General features: G+C 45.2%; 1 protein-coding gene across 3 annotated transcripts in view; it reads left to right on the top strand.

The window, feature by feature from the left end:
• Positions 1-19,273, top strand: part of SEC8 (subunit of exocyst complex 8) — a 150,170-nt gene that overhangs the window by 69,633 nt on the left and 61,264 nt on the right. For all 3 annotated transcript variants that reach the window (XR_015541993.1, XM_087383654.1, XM_087383653.1), the window contains exon 7: positions 211-394. Coding sequence is in view for 2 of the 3 variants with exons in the window: in XM_087383654.1 (XP_087239780.1) it covers positions 211-394 (184 nt within the window). In the remaining variant the exon portion in view is untranslated. The remainder of the gene's footprint in view (positions 1-210; positions 395-19,273) is intronic.

Genomic DNA, 19,273 nt, shown 5'->3' with positions numbered 1-19,273 from the left:
TACAATCAATTTAGATTCTAAGAATTTGGAAGGAGTTAAAAAAATGGCTGTCTCAAGTCACTCCTCCATGGTGAAAGTGCGCTGTCATACGTTTAGCATCATTTGCAGTGAATTTATAAGCTTAGTAATAGGGTACAAGCTGATTTCTATTTGTAATACTTGTGATTGCCAAGTATAATCTTTATTTTGATGTTTTGTTGAATGTTTCAGCTCATCTGCAGACGGTAGGGAAGATGAAGGTTTCCATGCTGGAGACAACCTTGACGGTAGCCTATTAGAGGGTGTCACTCGTATAGATAACAATGGAAAAGAGCATCAAGGCGATGAAGGGACAGCCTGGTCTAGACGTGGATTGCCTGATTGGCTTGCTGAGTCCACTCCAAATGAGTTTATTGTATGGACCTGCACTATCTTTTATGGAAGCCTGAGTTTTTGAGCTTCAAACTTCCAGCATTAGTTACTAATTAGAGTGCTCTGTTAATTCCAATGTTGCATTCTCTTAGCAAGTAAATAGTGTCAGTATAAAAACTCTAATGTTGCCTTTTCAGTATTAACAAAGGGAATGCATTTGTATGTTTGTAGTGCCTGCAGTTCCTTAATATATTAAAGATAGTTTCATGTGATTATTATATAGTAAAGTATAGTATAGACTGTAGAGGGGGAAAATTTTTAAATGTGTCATCCCTAAGGGAAAGTTTTGAAGATAATTGTCAGAGTATTATCACTGTAGCAAACATGCTTTCTATTTGCATCTCTCAGTTCACTACATTGGTGCTTGAATTTGATGGACTCCCTGAGGATGTCAAGCTACATGACTTCATATCAACTTTGATTCCCATGTGAATGTGTGATATTTCAGAGCCAAGCGCCCGACCAAGATGGGTTACGTACTTCCAAGGTTGGTTTGACAAAATTTTAACCAACAACTATATTATGACCACAATTCGGGTAGAATGCAGTTGTCTAAGGGTTGGTGCCCAATATAACGACAAATTGGAGGCCAATCTTTTATGAGATTACTTGCGTGTGTGTGTGCGTGTGTCCACACATACATACACACATACATGTGTGTGTGTGTGAGAGAGAGAGAGGTATGTGTGTGTGTGTGTGTGTGAAGCTCCCGTTGCTGGACGCGCGTCCGCCTGCTGTTTCCCTACGCGCATCTGCCCGTGTGCATCTAACTTCTGCGCATCTGTCTGCGCCCACCAAGCCTGCCCGCTCTGCCCCTGCGACCTTCAGAAGCTCCCCTCAGTTACGTCGCCCCGCTCTTGCTCGCCTGCTTTAGCTGCTGCCGTCCGCCCCTTCTTGCCATCCACTTTCCTCCCTGTTGCTGTGTATCACCCGTCCATAACTGTGCATAATCCCTGCTGCCCTCTTTCGCTTCATCAATTCTGCCCTGCTCATCTCCATGGAGGACCATATTAAAAGCTATTCTTGGAAGGACTTGTCTCGGGACCCCAAAAGACAGCAAGTTGAATTCTCTACCTCAGCCTCTGAAGATGCTCACTATGTTTTCGACATGCTCAAGGATGAATTCCACCACAGCCGGAAGGAGTGGGCCAAACCTCCCCCGGCCCTTAAGTATAAGCTGAAGCTGCCCTCATTGGTTACTCCTCTCCGGAAGTTCTCTCAGCAAGCAGTTATCATTTTCTTCCGTGGGAAGTTACCTTCTGCAAATGATGTGGCTCAGTGGGTTCAGGCTTTGTTGGGAGGTTGCTTTGTTGAAGGAGTATATTTTTCTTCTCGAGGTTTTTATGAAGTGCACTTTTTGGATGCCTCATATTGTCAGCAGATTGGAGATGTCTCCTCTATTCTATGGCAGACAAATGGTGCATGTCATGCCATGGTCGCCAAATAAGGATTTTCTGGATTATATGAGGGCTGAGCTACCAAGTCTGGCAGCTACTTTGGGCCAAGTTGTATGCCCACCCCGTCCTTCGGGTAATCGAAATCGGTTTTGTGTTCTTTGGGATACAGATCACCCAACCCCTCCTTCCATTGTGGTAGAGGTGGAAGATGTTCCTTTGGGCGAAAAATATTTTGACTTGAAATGGGGAGTATTTGCAGGTGCTTGTTTTACTTGTCATAAATTTGGCCATCTAGCTTCACAGTGTCTTGCAATACTGCATCAGCTCCCACCTACATCTATTGCTCCAGAAAATACTACCCCTCCAACTTATGGTCCAGGGCCTAAGGCTACGCCCAAGTTGGGTGATGTGGCATCTAAATCTGTTCTTCCCAAAGAAAGTGTGGTCCAGGCTTCAGCCAAGCAAAAGGATAAGGGAAAGGGCAAAATTTCAGAATCTAATGCCTCTCCCCAGGGTGCCTGGCAGCAACCCAAAAAGGTATTTGCGCTTAAGCCACGACCGTTACAATCTCGGCATTGGGATGCCTCTACTTCCACCCCTGGTCAGGCCTCTACCCTTGCTGATAGCCTGACTTCTCGACTGTGGGTTGATGTGCTCAAGAAGGGCATTCTTGTATGTGACAATGATGAGGATGATAGAGCTATTGATCCAGGAGGCCAGGTGGATGTCGATGTCATGGCTGAGGCCTGACAGCTTATACTTTTACTATGTTTCTTGGTTTTTGCTGGTTATGACATCTTTTATGCTGGTACAATGCACTTTTCCGGGGTATGCATGCTGGTGAAACATGATATGCAGCCCACGGTTGCTCACGACGACCCCCAGGGTCGATGGATGGTAATCAGATGCATCTGTCATGCCGATCTTTATGAAATAGCATCGGTTTATGCCTCTGAAACTTCTGTGACAAGAGCTCAAATGTGGGCCTCCCTCAAGCAATATCCATGGCTGTCTAATGCTTTTTTGTGTGGAGACTTTAATAACTCGCCTACCATGCAAGACAACACCACTCATTGTTCTCACATGATCCCCACTGAGCTTCGACATTGGGAGGATATGCTTTCTTTCTTGCATGCAGAAGATTTATGGCTCTCAACAAGGGATAGAGATATGGGTTATACATATCGTCACAATGCTTTTACTCATTACTGGGCTCGACTTGACAGATGGTATTTGTTGCATGCTCAGCAGTATGCTAGTTTCACATGTGCATTATGGGTTAATCATTCTCTCTTGCTATCTGATCACTTTCCAGTATGCTTGACATTATCTATAGCACGTGTGACAGATGATATGTCCTTTTTTGGTCGTCGCCTACTCCATGTTAATAGTGCTTATTTGCTTCATCAACAATTTCAGAACATGGTGAGAGTGGCTGTCCGCCCCCTCCTCTTACATGCTCAGGAGGACATGGATTTTGCTTGGATCAGTCTTGCCCATCGCTTGCAGGCTGTTATTCAAGATTATGGACGGAGTCACATGGAAAACCTCAGGCTTAAGCTGAAATGGGCTCAATCTCACAAGCAAAAAATGGATGTAATCAGCTGTTATAGGCAGCTCACCTCCTCTGAACAGGATTCTTGCGCTTATGCGGTTCATATCTTCCATCAAAATGATCTTCTTAAATTAAAGAAGTGGCAAATCCGAGCTCGCATGAAACCTCTTTTGCATAAAGGCTGCTCCTCCAAGGCCTTCTTCAAAAGCCTGCATGCGGATAGGCGAAAGGAAGATATTTGCAGGATCAGGCAAGATGATGGCACCTGGACCACCTCCAAATCAGAATTGGAATTGCAATGCTCTAGTCATTTCCATCATCTCTTTTCTCCTCAGCCTGATTATTCTATGCAAGTGAACGCAGCTAGGTCTCAATTTCTTATGCATGTTCAGCCTATATTGTCTCGGGAACAGGCTCATGCATTGGAGCAGCCATTTATGCTCAATGAACTAGATGATGCTTTGAGTCATTTATGTAAAGGTAGCTCTCCTGGTTGGGATGGATTGACTATTGAATTTTTCTGTGCATTTTCAATCATGCTTGGGCAGAACAATCTCTTCCCCCTTCTTGGAAACATGGCCTTGTCAAATTGATCCCCAAAAAAAGGTTGTGTGAGACAATGGCTGATTGGCGGCCCATATCTGTTATGCCAGTCATTTACAAACTCATTGCCAAGATGATTGCCCTTAGGGTTCGATTTGTCTTGCAAGCAGGACTTCATCCCAAGCAGTATGGGTTTGTTCCCAGAAGGCAGATTACTGACAATATCTCCAATGTTTTGCTTGCAATTGAGTATGCCAAATATTCTAAACAAGATGTTCTCATTCTGCAAGTGGACATTGCGAAAGCATTTGATACTGTCCATTGGGATTTTATTTCTCAGACTATGCATAAATTGGGATTTGGCCCTCGGCTCGTCCATGTTATTTACTGGTTGTATTCTCATGCCATTGCACAGTGTCTGCTTGGTAGTGGGTTGTCAAGGACATGGACTATGACCCGTTTAGTGAGACAGGGATGCCCTCTTAGTTCTCTACTGTATGCCATTGCTACTCATCCGTTATTGTTGCATATGGACCATCTTGCAGATACAGGACAGCTTTATGGCTTGCAAATTCCAGGGGCACAGCCGTTTCTTGCACAGGCATATGCTGATGATTCATATTTCATGCCCAGGAATTCTCAAAGTGACCTCTTTCATTTGATGCATACTTTGAATGATTTTGGCATAGCTGCTGGACTGCATATCAACTTTCAGAAATCGAATCTTCTAGCATTGAAAGAAGCTGATTGGCATGCACTTATCTGGCCAAGCCACATTATTTCTTCCCATACCATTGTGAGGCATTTAGGGTATCCCATTGGCTGGAATATTACCCCTCAACAACAGCTCAAGTGGGTGCTTCAAAAGATTAACAAGAAGCTGGAATACTGGCACTTGTCAACTTGGCCTCTACATGTTCGACTTCGGATAGTATAATCTATCATTATGGCATATGTGCAATTTTATTTGCCTCTTCTTCACTGGTGTTTTAAGCATTTGGCTTCCTATATGTCCCAGGCTATGGAGATATTTTGGAAAAGCAAATCTCACAAAAAGGCTTTGCGACTACTTCCCATGCAGTCTGTTTGTTCTCCTAAGACTCATGGCGGACTGAATATTCTCAATCATCAGTTTCATATGTTGGCAAGAAAGAGCACTATGATTGCTGATTTCTTTCAGCAAAAACAGCCATGGGCTGTTATGTTACCAGTTATGTGTGGAAACATGAAGTCCCATGCATATGGGCATTGGATTACAGATCACTGGGAAGCAGTCATGACCACATTTCAGGGGAGAATTCCTGGCTGTCCTGTTTCTACTGCTTTTATTCATGATTGGAAGAGAATTCTTTCTTATGCTAAATGGTCAGGTGCTTCCTCCCATCATGGTAACTCTCTTCGTTTGGAAAGTATCCATTGGAGCAAGGTGTTTGAATCGCCTCTTGCTTTATAGGCACCTATTAAAGCATATAATCTTATGAAATTGGGCATAAGATTTGTCGGAGATGTGGTGGATCAACATGGTTATGTGCTTTCATTTCCACAAGCTTGCAGGACATTCCCCTTGGGTCTGCATCATAGGCCCATTTGGAGAATACTTACAACTATGTTGCAGCCATTTGTTCCTGTTCCTCCGCTGTTTGTACAGGACAGATTACTGGACTGGAATCTGAGTTCCTTGTCTCCTGCTACCTGTTCACTTTCAATGCATAATTTGACATCCTTGATGGTCTACAGATTTCTTCTTCCACCGCCATGGATTGATAAGCATGCCAACACTCTTTGGAATTTGGATAGGCCTTTATCTTGGTGGCAATCAAAACTTAGGAAAATTTGGAAAGCTAAATTGCCATTGAAACAGAGGCTTTTATTTTGGAGATGTATAGTGGGAGCTTTTTCCATTGGGGTGAAATTGGAAGCACGTCGTATTGCTTCCTCTTCCTGCCCCCGTTGCTCTCATCACCGTGAGACAGTTCCCCATTTGTTATGGTCTTACCCGCACTCTCGAATATTGATCACTCATGTCTCTCATTTGCTGCGGCTTCGGTTTCCCTCTATCAGATTCGGGAAACTCTTCTAGATGTTTGGATGCTCAGATGTCTCCATTCCTCCTTTTCTTTCAGTGGGCTTGCTTTTGGGTACTATGGACTATTTGGACACAGAGATTGCATTTTAGGATGGGACAACAATTTCCTCGGGCATATGCTTTCTTCAGAATGTCCCTCAAGCAATCTTTATATGATAGTTATGTTGCAAGGGACTTGGATGCTACTAGCCTTGTTGGAAATGTCCCCTTTATTTTTTGGTCGTCAAATGGTGCACATCATGCCTTGGTCTCGCATCATTGCTCTGTATGGGTTGAAGTGGTTGATTTTCCAGATTACATGAGAACAGAGCTTCGTGGCTTAGCGATGACATTGGAACAAGTGATCTGTCTCCCTCGTCCCACAGGTAATAAAAATCGTTTTTGCATCTTATGGGATACTGATAGACCAACCCCTCCTTCTATTGCAGTTGAGATTGAGGGTGTTAATTTGGGAACGAAATATTTCACTCTGAAATGGGGCATTTTTGCTGGAGCTTGTTTCTCTTGTCACAAGTTTGGGCACCTAGCTTTTGAGTGTCACTCTATCCTTCATCCGCCTCCTCCAGCTGCCATTCCTCCGCCATCTAATAAAGGAGGTTAGAAGACATATGTGGAATAGATTGAAGCCAAAGGAGCAAAGCCTTCAGTTCAGACAGGGAGCCAAGCCAATTCAGCTCAAAACAAGGATAAAGGAAAAAGCAAGCTAGTGCAAAATAATTCATCTTCTCACGAGGGTTGGCAGACTGCAAAGAAGACAATGCCTCTCAAACAAAGACCTCTCCAATCTCGTAATTGGGATGCTTCTGCTCCTTCTCCTGGTCAACCATCTACCTCTTCGGACAGCCCCATCTCAAAGGCATGGGTTAATGCAGTCAAGAAGGGTATTCCGCTTTGTGAAGAAGATGATCTAGTCAGGGAATTGGATTCTGAGGGTCAGCAAGACCCTGAGGCAATGGCAGAGGCCTGATGCCTCCCTTTCTTTTTGAGGACTGCTCATTTCTTATACATATGTTCATGCGTGCTTCTCTTAAATGTGTTTCTTATAATATATAGGGCCTCTGCAACCCGAATAAATGGAGGCTCCGTTGGCACTATATAAATAAAACTCATCCAGATGTTGTGTGTCTGCAAGAGCATAATCAGCATTCTTTTGCTGGCCAGCATGGGTTCTTTTCAGGATATGATATATTTTATGCAGGATCTGATCAATTCTCTGGGCTGTGCATTCTAGCCAGACATGATTTGCAGCCCTGGGTAGCATATAATGATCTTTGTGGCCGATGGATGATTATCCAATGTATGATCAATGGAGAGATTTTTGAAATTGGTTCCTTGTATGCCTCTCAAACTTCAGCTTCTAGAGCTCAAATGTGGGACTCCATAAAGCAATATCCTTGGTCCACAAATGCTACACTTTGTGGTGACTTCAATAATTCTCCTCAGTGGTAGGACAATACCACACATAAATCCCATATGTTGCCCTCTGAAATTCAGCAATGGGAACATATGATTTCATCACTTCGTACCGCTGATTTATGGACAGCAACTCACCCTTGAGTTTTGGGATTTACATATCATCATAATGCTTTTGTAGAATATTGGGCCAGGCTTGATAGATGGTATCTTATTCATGCTCAGCAATATGATGATCATACATGTCAAATGTGGACTGACTATTCTCAACAACTATCTGATCACACTCCACTTTGGCTGAACTTTTCATTTGGCATGCCTCTGGATGACATGCAGCTCTCTTCAGTCAGACACTTACAGGTCAATCAATTATATCTTTCTCATGAAAAATTCCAGCAAATGATTCGATTGGCTTGCAGAGTTTATGCAACGTCTTATTTCTGTCAATACCTGCCCTATCATTTTACATAAGCTTAGTCAAGTTAGGCGTTTTATAGATGATTTATTTGTACTAGATGTTCCTAACTTTTAAGACTTTATGTACAAAGACGCTAGAGCTTTTAGAGAAGGAATCTATCCTCGTGACTCTTGTGAACTGAACTGCACTTCAAGAGGGGATTCTTGTGTTTTCTTAGATCTTAGACTTTCTCAATCTACCATAGGATTAGAGGTTGATATATACGATAAACGTGAACAACCTGAATATAGTGGTTTACACATTATAAAAATGCCTCACATTGACTCAAACATTTCTGATTTGGCAAAATATGGAGTCATTTCTTCCCAATTCCATAGATTTTCCCGCCTTTGTACAGCTAAGGAGTCTTTTATCACTCAATGCAGAAATTTGATCACTTTACTATTACACAAGAGGTATAATCCAAGGAAAATAATGAAAAAAGTTCGCACATTCTTAGATATGAAGTCTTTTATCTATGGTGTTTCGGCCTTAGGTTTGTTTATGAACATAAGCTGAAAACAAAAAGCGGGGAGCTGAATAGCCCGTTTTTCTTTTAGTTTCAAAAGAGAGTTTGTTTGAGTATACTTGTGCTTTCTAAGTTAGAAATGTATTTTTGCCTCTTTGCAGAAATGAGACATAGGTGTAAAGGGCCATTTAGCTTTTTATGTTTTAAATAAGAGAGAGAGAGAGAGAGAGCGAGAGAGAGAGAGAGAGAGAGAGAGTTTCTAGTTTTTTGGAAGTTTTTGTTTCTTGACTTGCTTGTTTATTTTTGCTTAAGTCACCTGCTTCGTTTCTTCTTTATTTCTTGTTTTCATTCTCTTTTGTTTATTTGACGTATTTTAGTAAGCACTGGGTTTGCCTAAGAGACTCCGCGGGTCTTTAGAAACCCAGTATAGTTGCTTATGCGTGGGCACTGATGACGACATAAGTGTTGCTTTGCTTGCTAAGTATGTCTTTCTTTTGTTTTTCATAAAAGTTTGTGTTTACCTCTTTTTTCTTCTCTTTCATTTTCTCTTTTATTTTCTTTGTAGATTTTTGATCTTTAGAACAACAAAAATTCTAAATTTGTATGATTGGACTTATTCTAGTCTTACAAAGGTATATATATATATTGAATTGGATGAAGCCCTTAAACATTTGGGTAAACATAAATCCCCTGGTTGGGATGGTTTGACGGTTGAATTTTTTGTAGCCTTCTGGGCTGAATTGAAGGGTCCAATCTTGAAGCTCGTTAATGTAGCGTGGTAGCGTCAGCATCTTCCTTCAGCTTGGAAGCATGGTCTGGTTAAGCTTGTGCCCAAAAAATCCCTATGTGAGACTATGGATGACTGGAGGTCCATCACTTTGATGCTTGTTATATATAAACTTATCGCTAAAATGTTGGCTCATCGGATAAAGGATATCCTTCATGATGGACTTCATCCCAGGCAATATGGTTTTGTTCCAAGAAGGAATATACATGATACTATCTCCAATACCCTCATCGCAATGGAATATGCAAAATATTCAGCTCAAGATGTTTTGGTCATGCAGGTGGATGTGGCAAAGGCATTTGATACGGTACAGTGGGATTATGTCTCTCAAATCATGTCTAAACTTGGTTTTGGGCCAAAGCTAGTTAATGTCATATATTGGCTTTACTCAGATTCCACTGCTCAATGCTTTATAGGGAATTAATTGTCTGAGTCTTGGACTCTGGAACGATGAGTTTGACAGGGATGCCGTCTCAGTGCTTTGCTCTATGCTATTGCTTCACATCCTTTGCTTCTTTATATGGATCATCTGGTTGATACTGGATAGTTAGTGGGGCTTCAGATTCCTGGCTCACGGCCTTTCATTGCATGGATCATCTGGTTGATACTGGATAGTTAGTGGGGCTTTAGATTCCTGGCTCACGGCCTTTCATTGCACAGGCTTATGCAGATGATTCATTCTTCATTCCAAAGAATAGTCCTCTGGAGCTTCGCTTATTGATGGATACCCTTTTTGATTTTGGGTTGGCAGCTGGTCTAAAAATTAATTTTCAGAAATCAAAACTCTTGCCTCTCAAGCATTGCGACTGGCATGCTATCCTTTGGCCCGGCCAGATTATTCATCCGGAAAACATAGTAAGACATTTGGGTTATCCAATTGGCTGGAAAATCAGAAATAAGCAACAAATGTCTTGGGTATTTAACAAAATTCAGGACAAATTAGAATATTGGAAGATCTCCACTTGGCCTTTGCATGTTCGGCTTCGAATTGTCCAGTCCATTGTTTTAGCTTATGTCCAGTTTTACCTTCCTTTATTACATTGGTCATCTCGAGATCTCTCTTCTTTTATGTCTCAAGCCATGGAGATTTTTTGGAAAACTAATCTTCATAAAAAAGCTTTAAGGTTGCTCAAAATGGAATTGCTTTGCTCACCAAGAATGCATGGTGGTTTGAATATTATAAACATCAAATTTCATGTGTTGGCAAGAAAGATCACTATGCTCAAGACTTTTTCTCAGCAAGAGCAGCCTTGGTCTATCATGTTGGCATTTTTGTGTCGCCAGATGCGCACAAATGCTTATGGACATTGGCTAGTTGATCCATCGGAAGTAGTACTTGGCAAGTTTCAAGGTAAAATCCCTGGTTGTCCATTTTCAATTGCCCTGATTCAGAGGATTGGAAGAAAGTGCTCTCTCGCATAAAATGGTCTCCCCATCCTGCTTCTTCTCTAGCATTATCTCTGGCCTGTGAATCAGGATCTGCAGGTAGAAGCGAGGCATAGTAATCTGAAGCAATCTGCATGATGGCATCTGGATGTGTCTGAAGGATTTTGTTTGAGTCAACAAGCTGCGAAACACTCTCTCTACTATGTCTAGGACCGAGAGTAGAGAAGAATTGCTTGTTGACTCTACCTCCGATCTGCGTCCAGAAAGACTCTGGCGTGAAAGGCATACTCTGCTCTCTGATCTAAAAGTGTCTGTTGATGAGCCCTTTCTGCAACATGGCGCTCCTGAATCCAAGCATCTGTAGGTTGTTTGTACTCTTCTCTCTGAAGAGCTGCCAGCTGCTGTCGAATGGCAATCTCTCGCTTGCGAATCTCATCTCTCCTGATACTAGCAACAGAATGATAGAAGCTGCTAATGTCAGTGAGAAAGAGAAAAAGAAAGAAAGAAAGTTTATTAAAGTCTTCGGAAGACCGATGGGTCTATGAGACTGTGAAAATCCTGATACAACGAGCTGTGGTAGTGGAGCTACTAAACGAGCATCCATACCAATGCAAAATGCAAAATGCAAAAAATGCAGAATGGCCATGTCAATGCTCGACTATATATCAATCTCAGCATCATCATCAATATCATCATCATCCCTAGTAACAACAAGATATCAGGATGGATGAGGCAGTGGAGGCATGAAGTCGGCAATAGAGTGTTGTCGGCCACTCAGAGGTGCGGTCCTGGCACGTCTCCTGGTCGTAGCTCTGCGTCTAACCAGGGCTACTGTGACCCTCGTCGGTCGGGTGCTAACTCTAAACAAGGAGGGGATGTCTCCAAGTGTGATCTGTGAAGTCTGTGTGAAGAGACCCGGAACTGCCCAAGAGAGATCCTCATCGAGTGGGGTAGGTGAATCTGTGTGTATCTTGGTGGGTCAATGAAACCCTCCGCTGTGATATGTAAGAAGTGATCTTTGTAGAAGCTAAGCTTCACTGGGAGTTCACTCAGTGCCAGCCAGGTCCGAAAAGTGTGTAGCTGTAGTAGATCCTCACGGATAACTTGGTTGACCTCGTGTGATAAGAGGGGAGAGAACGGAGCATCCATGCTATACTGGAAGGGAGGTAGTCTATCCATGTGGAGCCCCAGTCGCTCTAACCATCTCTCTGTACGTGCATACTAGCACCTCTAATCTCCTCCTGCTGCAAGTGTCATAGAAGAGGATAGAGCTATCCATGGTATCCTGCTACGCCCCGAGGTATAATCCCCATATTCTCTAACTCGGTACAGATATGTGATGACCTGAAATGCAGCATCTAGCTGTAAAAGGGGGTGACCCAAACTCAGCCTGAATGATCTGGTGAGGAACGTATGACTTACCACGAATCATCCGTGATAGCATGAGAACCTGTAGCCGCTCCACACGAGCCCACTCTGGATCCGGCAAGTCTGGCCCCAAACACGGACTGTCGTACATCCCCGTTGGGCGAGCCAAGGAGTCAAAAAGCATCCCCTTGGTGCGTGGATCTTGAAAGTGTGAGCGGAAGCAGTGCCTCTCTAGCCTGGCCAATGAGGCATACCCTCTACTCAAGCGTGCCGGCATCACGGGTCTCATAGTGAAGCTCGGTCCGGAGAAGATAACCCCAAGATAAGTGTATGATAAAATTATCTCAACAGATGACCCTGCAAATGTGAATTGCTCCTGACGCATGATGGCTCAAGATGTATTGAAGATCATGACCTTGGTTTTACCCAGGTTGACCTTCAAATCATGAGACTCACAAAAGGACTGTAGTGCATCTAGGTGTCTCTGAAGCCCGTCTGCTGAGGAAGACAAGAGAGCCACGTCATCTGCATAGAGCAAAATCTGGATCAGCGTGCCCGCAAGAGAGCAACCTACACCCCCTTGTGTCTGCATCACTGTCTCAAGCTCGTCAATGTAGAGGCCAAACAAGGTAGGCGACAAAGGACACCCTTGTTTGACCCCGATGGTACTCATGATCTCGTCTGTCCACCCGGATCCTACTTGAACTCTGCCAGAAACTCTCTCGTAAAGTGCCATGACAGCCCAAATGATCTCCTGGTCATAAGCCAAGTCGTGTAGGCGTCGTATGAGGCGGGCTCTCGGGACCGTGTCAAATGCCTTGCGAGAATCCACAAAGCAACAATAAACCCTCTGCTTCCGTGACCTCGCCTCCTCGATGATACATTTGAGCGTCAGAATGTGGTCCATGGTTCCATGATCACGTCGGAATCCGGCCTGTCCTGCTGCTTTGAGTCCTCGACACTCTGCAAGTCTGCTAACATTAATCTTGGACATGACATGTCCAATCATAATGGTCCTGTGGTTCTCCGGGCTCATGGGATCCCCTGCCTTGTGGATGGGTGAGATAGTGTTAATGGTCCAAGTGCGTGGAAATCCCAAACAAACCGCTTCATTAAAAAGCTTTGCTAAGATCGGGGCTAGGAGGTTAATCCCATATGCAATGAACTCAGTGCATAGTCCCTCATGATCCTTCGCTCGGCCATTATGAAACTTCATTACAGCATCCTTTACCCCTCCCCTCTAGTGAAGAGGGTGCACGATGTGGGACGAGGCATGTGTGAGAGGCTAGGGACTGGCTGATTTGGGATGTCATAAAGTGTGTGTGCATAATCAAACCAGATTTGGGTGTCAGTGTGTGGCGGAGGGGACCGTCCTTCTAGAAATCTCCGCCAAAAGTCCTTAGAGTTGTTACTAAACAAAATGTTCAGTAGCTCCTCCTCGTTTTGACGAACGAAGTCTAGTTTCTTCCTCCGTACCAGTCTCTACGGTATTCACGTAGCGTATCTGGTGCGCTCGGAAGACTGTTTTTGGTTTCGAATCTGAGTTGACGGCGTAAGGCCCTACACTCATCATCCTACCAACTATTACAGGGTACGGTTCCAGGGGGTGGTGGGCGGGTGGAGCGGGTGGTGTGGGAAAAAGCGTGAATGGCAACCTCATGTAGTGAGTGGGTGACAAGGATAGCGTGATCCTCTAAAAGGGGTATGAAGTAAATATAAGCGAGAAGTATGTACAGACGGCTAGAGTAAGAAGGTGAGTGATCCCGATCAAAGCGTATATCGTGGTAGGTGGAGTAAGCACTTAGTGGGGTGGAAGGTGCTGTGCGAAGGGAGGTGGAGATGCGAAAGAAAAGGTATGTATGATCAGCCCCTGGGGGGAGAGGTGCTACAGTGAAGTCAGTAATGCGAGATGTGAAGACAGGGGATCCCATGATGTAATCAACAACATTGGAGCCCCCCCCATGTGGATAATGAGATCATGTATTCTGCCTAGGTCTAATAGGGCTTGCCCAGAGGATGAGAGTGGACCTCGCGTGTCAGCCGAAAGCCGTAGCATACCTGCCTCCTCAAGCTCAACATCTGCCAGTAGAGTGGAATCATCTCTGAAATCAATAAGTGGTAATTGACGGGCCCTTGTCCTCGCGTTGAAGTCCCCCACTAGAAGGACTTCTCCACGGCTAGAAAAGTCAACGATGGATTGATAAAGGGCAGCAAATGGGTCTCCGGGGGGAATTAGCAAATTGTGACAAACAGATCCTGGCTGTCCTTGTGTCGTATCCGGGTCTCCGGGGGGAATTAGCAAATTGCGACAAACAGATCCTGGCTGTCCTTGTGTCGTATCCGGATCCAAAGAAATCTGGAATGTGTATCTCTCTGCTCTACTGAAATGATCCCCTGAAGTGTGGATCTGAAAAGGACTGCAACTCCATCTGAACCTCGAACTCCTCTTGTACCCCTCGTCTCATCTCTGTAGGCAGACTCCCATGTATATCCGCTGACTATTGGGAGAGGGCGCTCTGGACTCTGATGTGTCTCTGTATAGAAGACTATGTCGTGGCGTGTATATGATTCCGAGAAGTTCCCTAGTTCTCACCATAAGGTACCATTACAGTTCCAAATGGTGCAAGACAGGGTTTCGAATATCTGAGTCCCGCTTCCCTATGTAGGGGAGGGGGAAGGTGTCCTACGGGGGCCTGTAAGAAGGCGTCCCTCTCATACCACTGCCCACTTCCCCTCCTTTCGGGCTTGATCCCGTTGTTGCAGCAAAGAGCGCCTCTCCTCAATCTGTAGAGGTGTGAGGTTCTCATCCATAGAGATCGCTTGCTGATCTTGAAGGACTGACCTGCGTCGTAGAGCTGAAAGTCGTGCATGAGTGTCATGAAATCGTATGATCAGGGGTCGCCTGCAGCCACATTTGACGGTGACGACTATCCACCCTGTAGGTGAGAAACCCAAATCTGTAGCACTATCTCTGTGAGGCCCTCCTTTGCATAGAAGGCATTTGGAATCCTGATACTGGTAGAGCAGCCTCTTGCCTGAGTCTCTGAAACCACCAAAAGAACCGGAAAATGATCTGAAGTGGACACCCCAGTGCTGATGCATACTGTCCCACCTCTGTCCAGTGCCCAATCATTCACATAAAATCTATCTATCTGTGCGTGGATAGGCATCCTTACTCTCCTGTTCGACCAAGAAAACAGAAGAGACTGTGGCTGAGTGTGAAAAGCGTCATCATACCAAACATCTCTGCCCACCCGCCATGCCCTCTCTATCCTGTGCTCAGCCACACCTAGGGTAGCGGTCATGAAGGCAGTCGCATCTACCATCGGTGTAGCCTCAGTGCGTCGGATCCCGCGTACTCTGATGTTGAGAGCCTCATTGGCTCTGTGCTGCTGTTCCATGAGGGTAGCTAAAACGGTGACCCTTGCGGGTTCCCGTTTGGCCACGTCAACCTATCTGGAAGTCTTCTCAATAGCAGATTGCATGCTCGCAATCTGTGCCTCGACCAGCGGGGTACTCCCTGGGGCAGTGTGTATGGCTGTGACCTCCTCTCGGAGCTGCATGATATCCTGTCTGAGTCCTTGAATAAGACCCGCCTGCTTGGCCCTAGCCTTCTCCTGTATGATGCGGCTCTGCTCCTGGTTGAAGTGGACCTACTCTCGTGCGAATCGAGCCAGCTCCATCTCACGCTCACGAAAACTATGTATCTTCGTGAGTAGGGTCTCATGGGCCTCTGGTGTGTCAGTCCACCCATGTCCATGCTGAAACTGTGGTGACTGGCATGAAAGAGTGGGAATGAGTCCGAAAACTGGACGATGGCTGAGTGAGGAACGGGGATGACAGTGGAATGGATGAGGCAGTCCCAACGGGGTGTGGGAGGGTGGGCTGACTGAGAGGGAGAGGGGAGAGTGAAGTGTAATGCGGCACAGTGTATGACACCTCCGAAGTAGGGGTCATAAGCACAGTGTATGACACCTCCTTTTAGTAAGTTGACTTATATTTCTTTTTGTTCACTCTAACTTAAATATAACATATCTTTTTGTCCCTATAAGGGTATATATTAAGTATCAATTCGAAACCTATCCGTTTCGTCCGACAACACGAAACGAAACGAAATGAAACCTGTTGAGATGGCAAAACAGACGAAACGTTTCTTGTAACTATGGTGCATAAAGGTTAAGAAAGCCAACCTTACGCCCACCAATCTGCAAAATAACCCACAGTGCTCAGGAGGGGACTGTGACTCCATGTCCAATGACCAATGGGAGCATCGAAGAAGAGATAGAAATGGAAATGCCTCCCCTGATGCCCAAGGCAGGTGACGAAAAAGTATGGCTAGAAAGAAGCTTACCTGACTTGGTACAATCTTTATCATCTAGCTTATGCTCTTGGAGCATAAGGATATCAATGGGGCCACCTGAAACACGTGGATGGGGTTGGTTATGGATCAACTGCCTACGGCGGCGATGAGGTATACCACCGAGGCCCTGAACGTTCCAACTAACGATCCTCATTGACGGGAGGAGGAGGCCGGGTGAAAGACCCTACTTGACGTGGTGGTGGAGAAAATCCTCTCCTGTGAAAGAGACCTCATGTCAAGCGGAGGGAAATCAACTGGTGAAAGAAAACCCACTCTAGCAGAGGGGGAAGCCCTGTCCAACGGAATCCCAATAACCGGCTCCCCGAGGGTAGAAGGTACAAACTCCTCATCTGTCTCAAACTCTGTCAAATGTGCCAGTACTGCAAAAGAGTTCCTATAGGAGGGAACTGCCATAGAGTGCGAAGAATCCTTGCACCTGAGGGAGAAGGAGAAAAACCCCCCTTACCTCTATCAAGAGGTGAAGTGTGACTAACAGAGGGAGGGGGCTGATCAGGAACATTAGTGATAGGACCTGAATAAATGGGTTGCTCCTCTTGATGAGTAGGTGGGGGGACTAGGGCAACCACATGTACGCCTGTAAATGCAGGAATATCACCTGCTTGTAACTGCGAATGGTTCGAGGTGCCTCGTATAGGTGGTGGAGTGTCAGTAACCCTCACAGGTATCCAACGGGGTACTAATCGTACTATGCGCTCTGAAGAAGAGGATCGAGGTCTAGGGGCTGGTCCCGAAGGTCCTAGGCGAGAAGGGGGGGGCTCTAGTAGCATGTGTAGAAGAAGTAGGACGAGGAGGCGGAATAAACCGTTTGGGGCTTTTCTTTTTCCTTGGGCAATCCCTAACGAAGTGCCCAAGGGTCCTGCAAATCCTACACTGATCCTGTCTACCAGCAACCTCGACTCTCTGTCGAAAAAAGGAACCATCTGGTCGCTGAAGCATAATGTGATCATATGTAATATCAGGGTCAGAGACGATGACCTTGACTCGTGGCACCCCATCCGATCTGACAGCCTCTGCCGCTGAAGAGGGCATGCCAGGTAGGAGGGGGATCTTTGTGACCAACCCAAAAGTGGCTCCTATGGACGGTAAGAGTCGATGGTAAACCTGAGGAAGGCCAGGGAATCTGATGAAAAGTGAGGTAACCCTGCTATCTTCCTCTACTAGATCGAAACCCAAAGTGAAGGGTGTCAAAAAGATCCTCTTGGAGCTCAATGCCAAAGGACTAGCCTTGAGTACTGAACCTGCTGATTCTGGAGAATCAAAGACCACTTGGAAGAACCCTCGTCCAAGCAGACGAACATCGGTGAGGTGCCTTGCGAGGTCTCCAAGTAAAGCCGAAAGCATCCAATCCCTAGCTTTGTAAGGACAGCTTTGTAAGGACACTGCGGCTGCCCCGACAGCCACAAGCAGTGAGTCGAGGCACATATACTACAGCTCATAAGGAGATTGAGGCCATAGCAAGAGCAAGGAGTAGTGGACCAGCACACAGCCGGCTATTGTAGAGACTTCCAGATGGGTGGACATTGCGAAACAGGAGCTTGTGAAGGCCATACGATCATGAAGTAGCACCAGAAGCATGTAACATTAGAGTCCAGGGCCTCCCTCATACTTTCACCACTCCCATTAATAATGTGATCAGTTTGTGGCTTCCACCCTGGGAGTCTTGGAGCATAGGATTAAGTGTGCCTAGCCATAAGATTGGACCCCACCCAAGAGCAATGTCTTATAAGGACAATTTGGCTCACCTTGTAGCACAACGCAAGTGTACAGCTCTATGGCATCATCCACATAACTATTTTTAAACCCGAAAAAAATGACTTCCACTAAGTATGAGCAAAACCCCACGAGAGCAAGCGCAAAGGGGAAATACATCATGCAATGCATGAGAAAAAACACTCCTCAGAAAGAGGTGGAAAATGACATCATCGGGGTGCGTGGATCGGGAGGAGTAATAGTACTTTATACATCATCTCTCGTTAGGATGGTCTCCATGGAAAGGCATGACACGCATTCTAGATTCTTGTTGATTTAGATCAGACGTGTATTGATAGAACCTCTTCATCGCGATTGCTACTTCCCCCTGAGACCTCACATTTGCTAGAGACCTACGTGAGGAGGTTGAGACTTCACCATACGTAGCTGTGCACCCGGACATCTTGGATTTCTCAAGTAGCAAAGAAGTTATCCTTGTTTGTAGACCCAACACAGGAATGGCATGCGTTAGGTATCACATTTGGATTTCCACGATGACTCTATCTTATTACCAGATGTTGATCTAGGTGAGGTGGGAATGTCACGAGTTTTTGTAGTGCTTTGATAACATCTTACGGGCATGCGTTCTTGGACATGGACATGATACATGATCTTGCCCTATTTATAATGGTTTCGACGGATGGCCTTCTTCGGCTTTTCACTTATTTTTCACATCCGGAGGGTGGTGGGAGCTCTAGCGTAGTTGACTATCTCATGGGATCCCTTGTCTTCCCCCTTGCACATCACCGACTTCTCGGTCTTGCCACTTCTTTAGTGATCTCTACATGAGGCCCTAGACCCCTTAACAAGCACTCCTTGTTCGACTTGCTGACGGCCTCTCAATGCTGTGCAATAGCTGGTACGATGATGGTGTAAGGCTCTATGCGGTCAACTTGGATTTGAGGCTAAGCATCACCTTCTGAGTAAGACCGATGCAGTATGCAAGTATTGCCATCTAGTCCATCGGAAGATGTAGGATTTTAGTCGCCAGAACAAGGAGTTAATTAACAACTCTTGGGCCTTTTGGTGGAAATTTTCAAGCGACAATCCCCCTCTTTTCTCACGGCGGACACCAATCTATGGCACTCTTATGCTCGCACACTGTACAATGTTTATCACCAGCCATCGGGATTAGGGAGGTAGCTAATGGGGAACCTGCACTTCCCAAATTCTCGTACCCTAGAAATTGAAAGACATGTTTATGTTTTTGTGTGTGTTTTTGTATGTCAGGCTAGGGATTGTTCAATCCGTTCTTATGGCATACATTCAGT

This window comes from Dipteris shenzhenensis, chromosome 13 (genome assembly GCF_047967505.1).
Source record: "Dipteris shenzhenensis isolate YYH24624 ecotype China chromosome 13, Dip_SZ_1.0, whole genome shotgun sequence".
Lineage (NCBI taxonomy): Eukaryota > Viridiplantae > Streptophyta > Polypodiopsida > Gleicheniales > Dipteridaceae > Dipteris > Dipteris shenzhenensis.
Note: the sequence above shows the minus strand (reverse complement) of the source record. Positions and strands in the feature narration are given on the sequence as shown.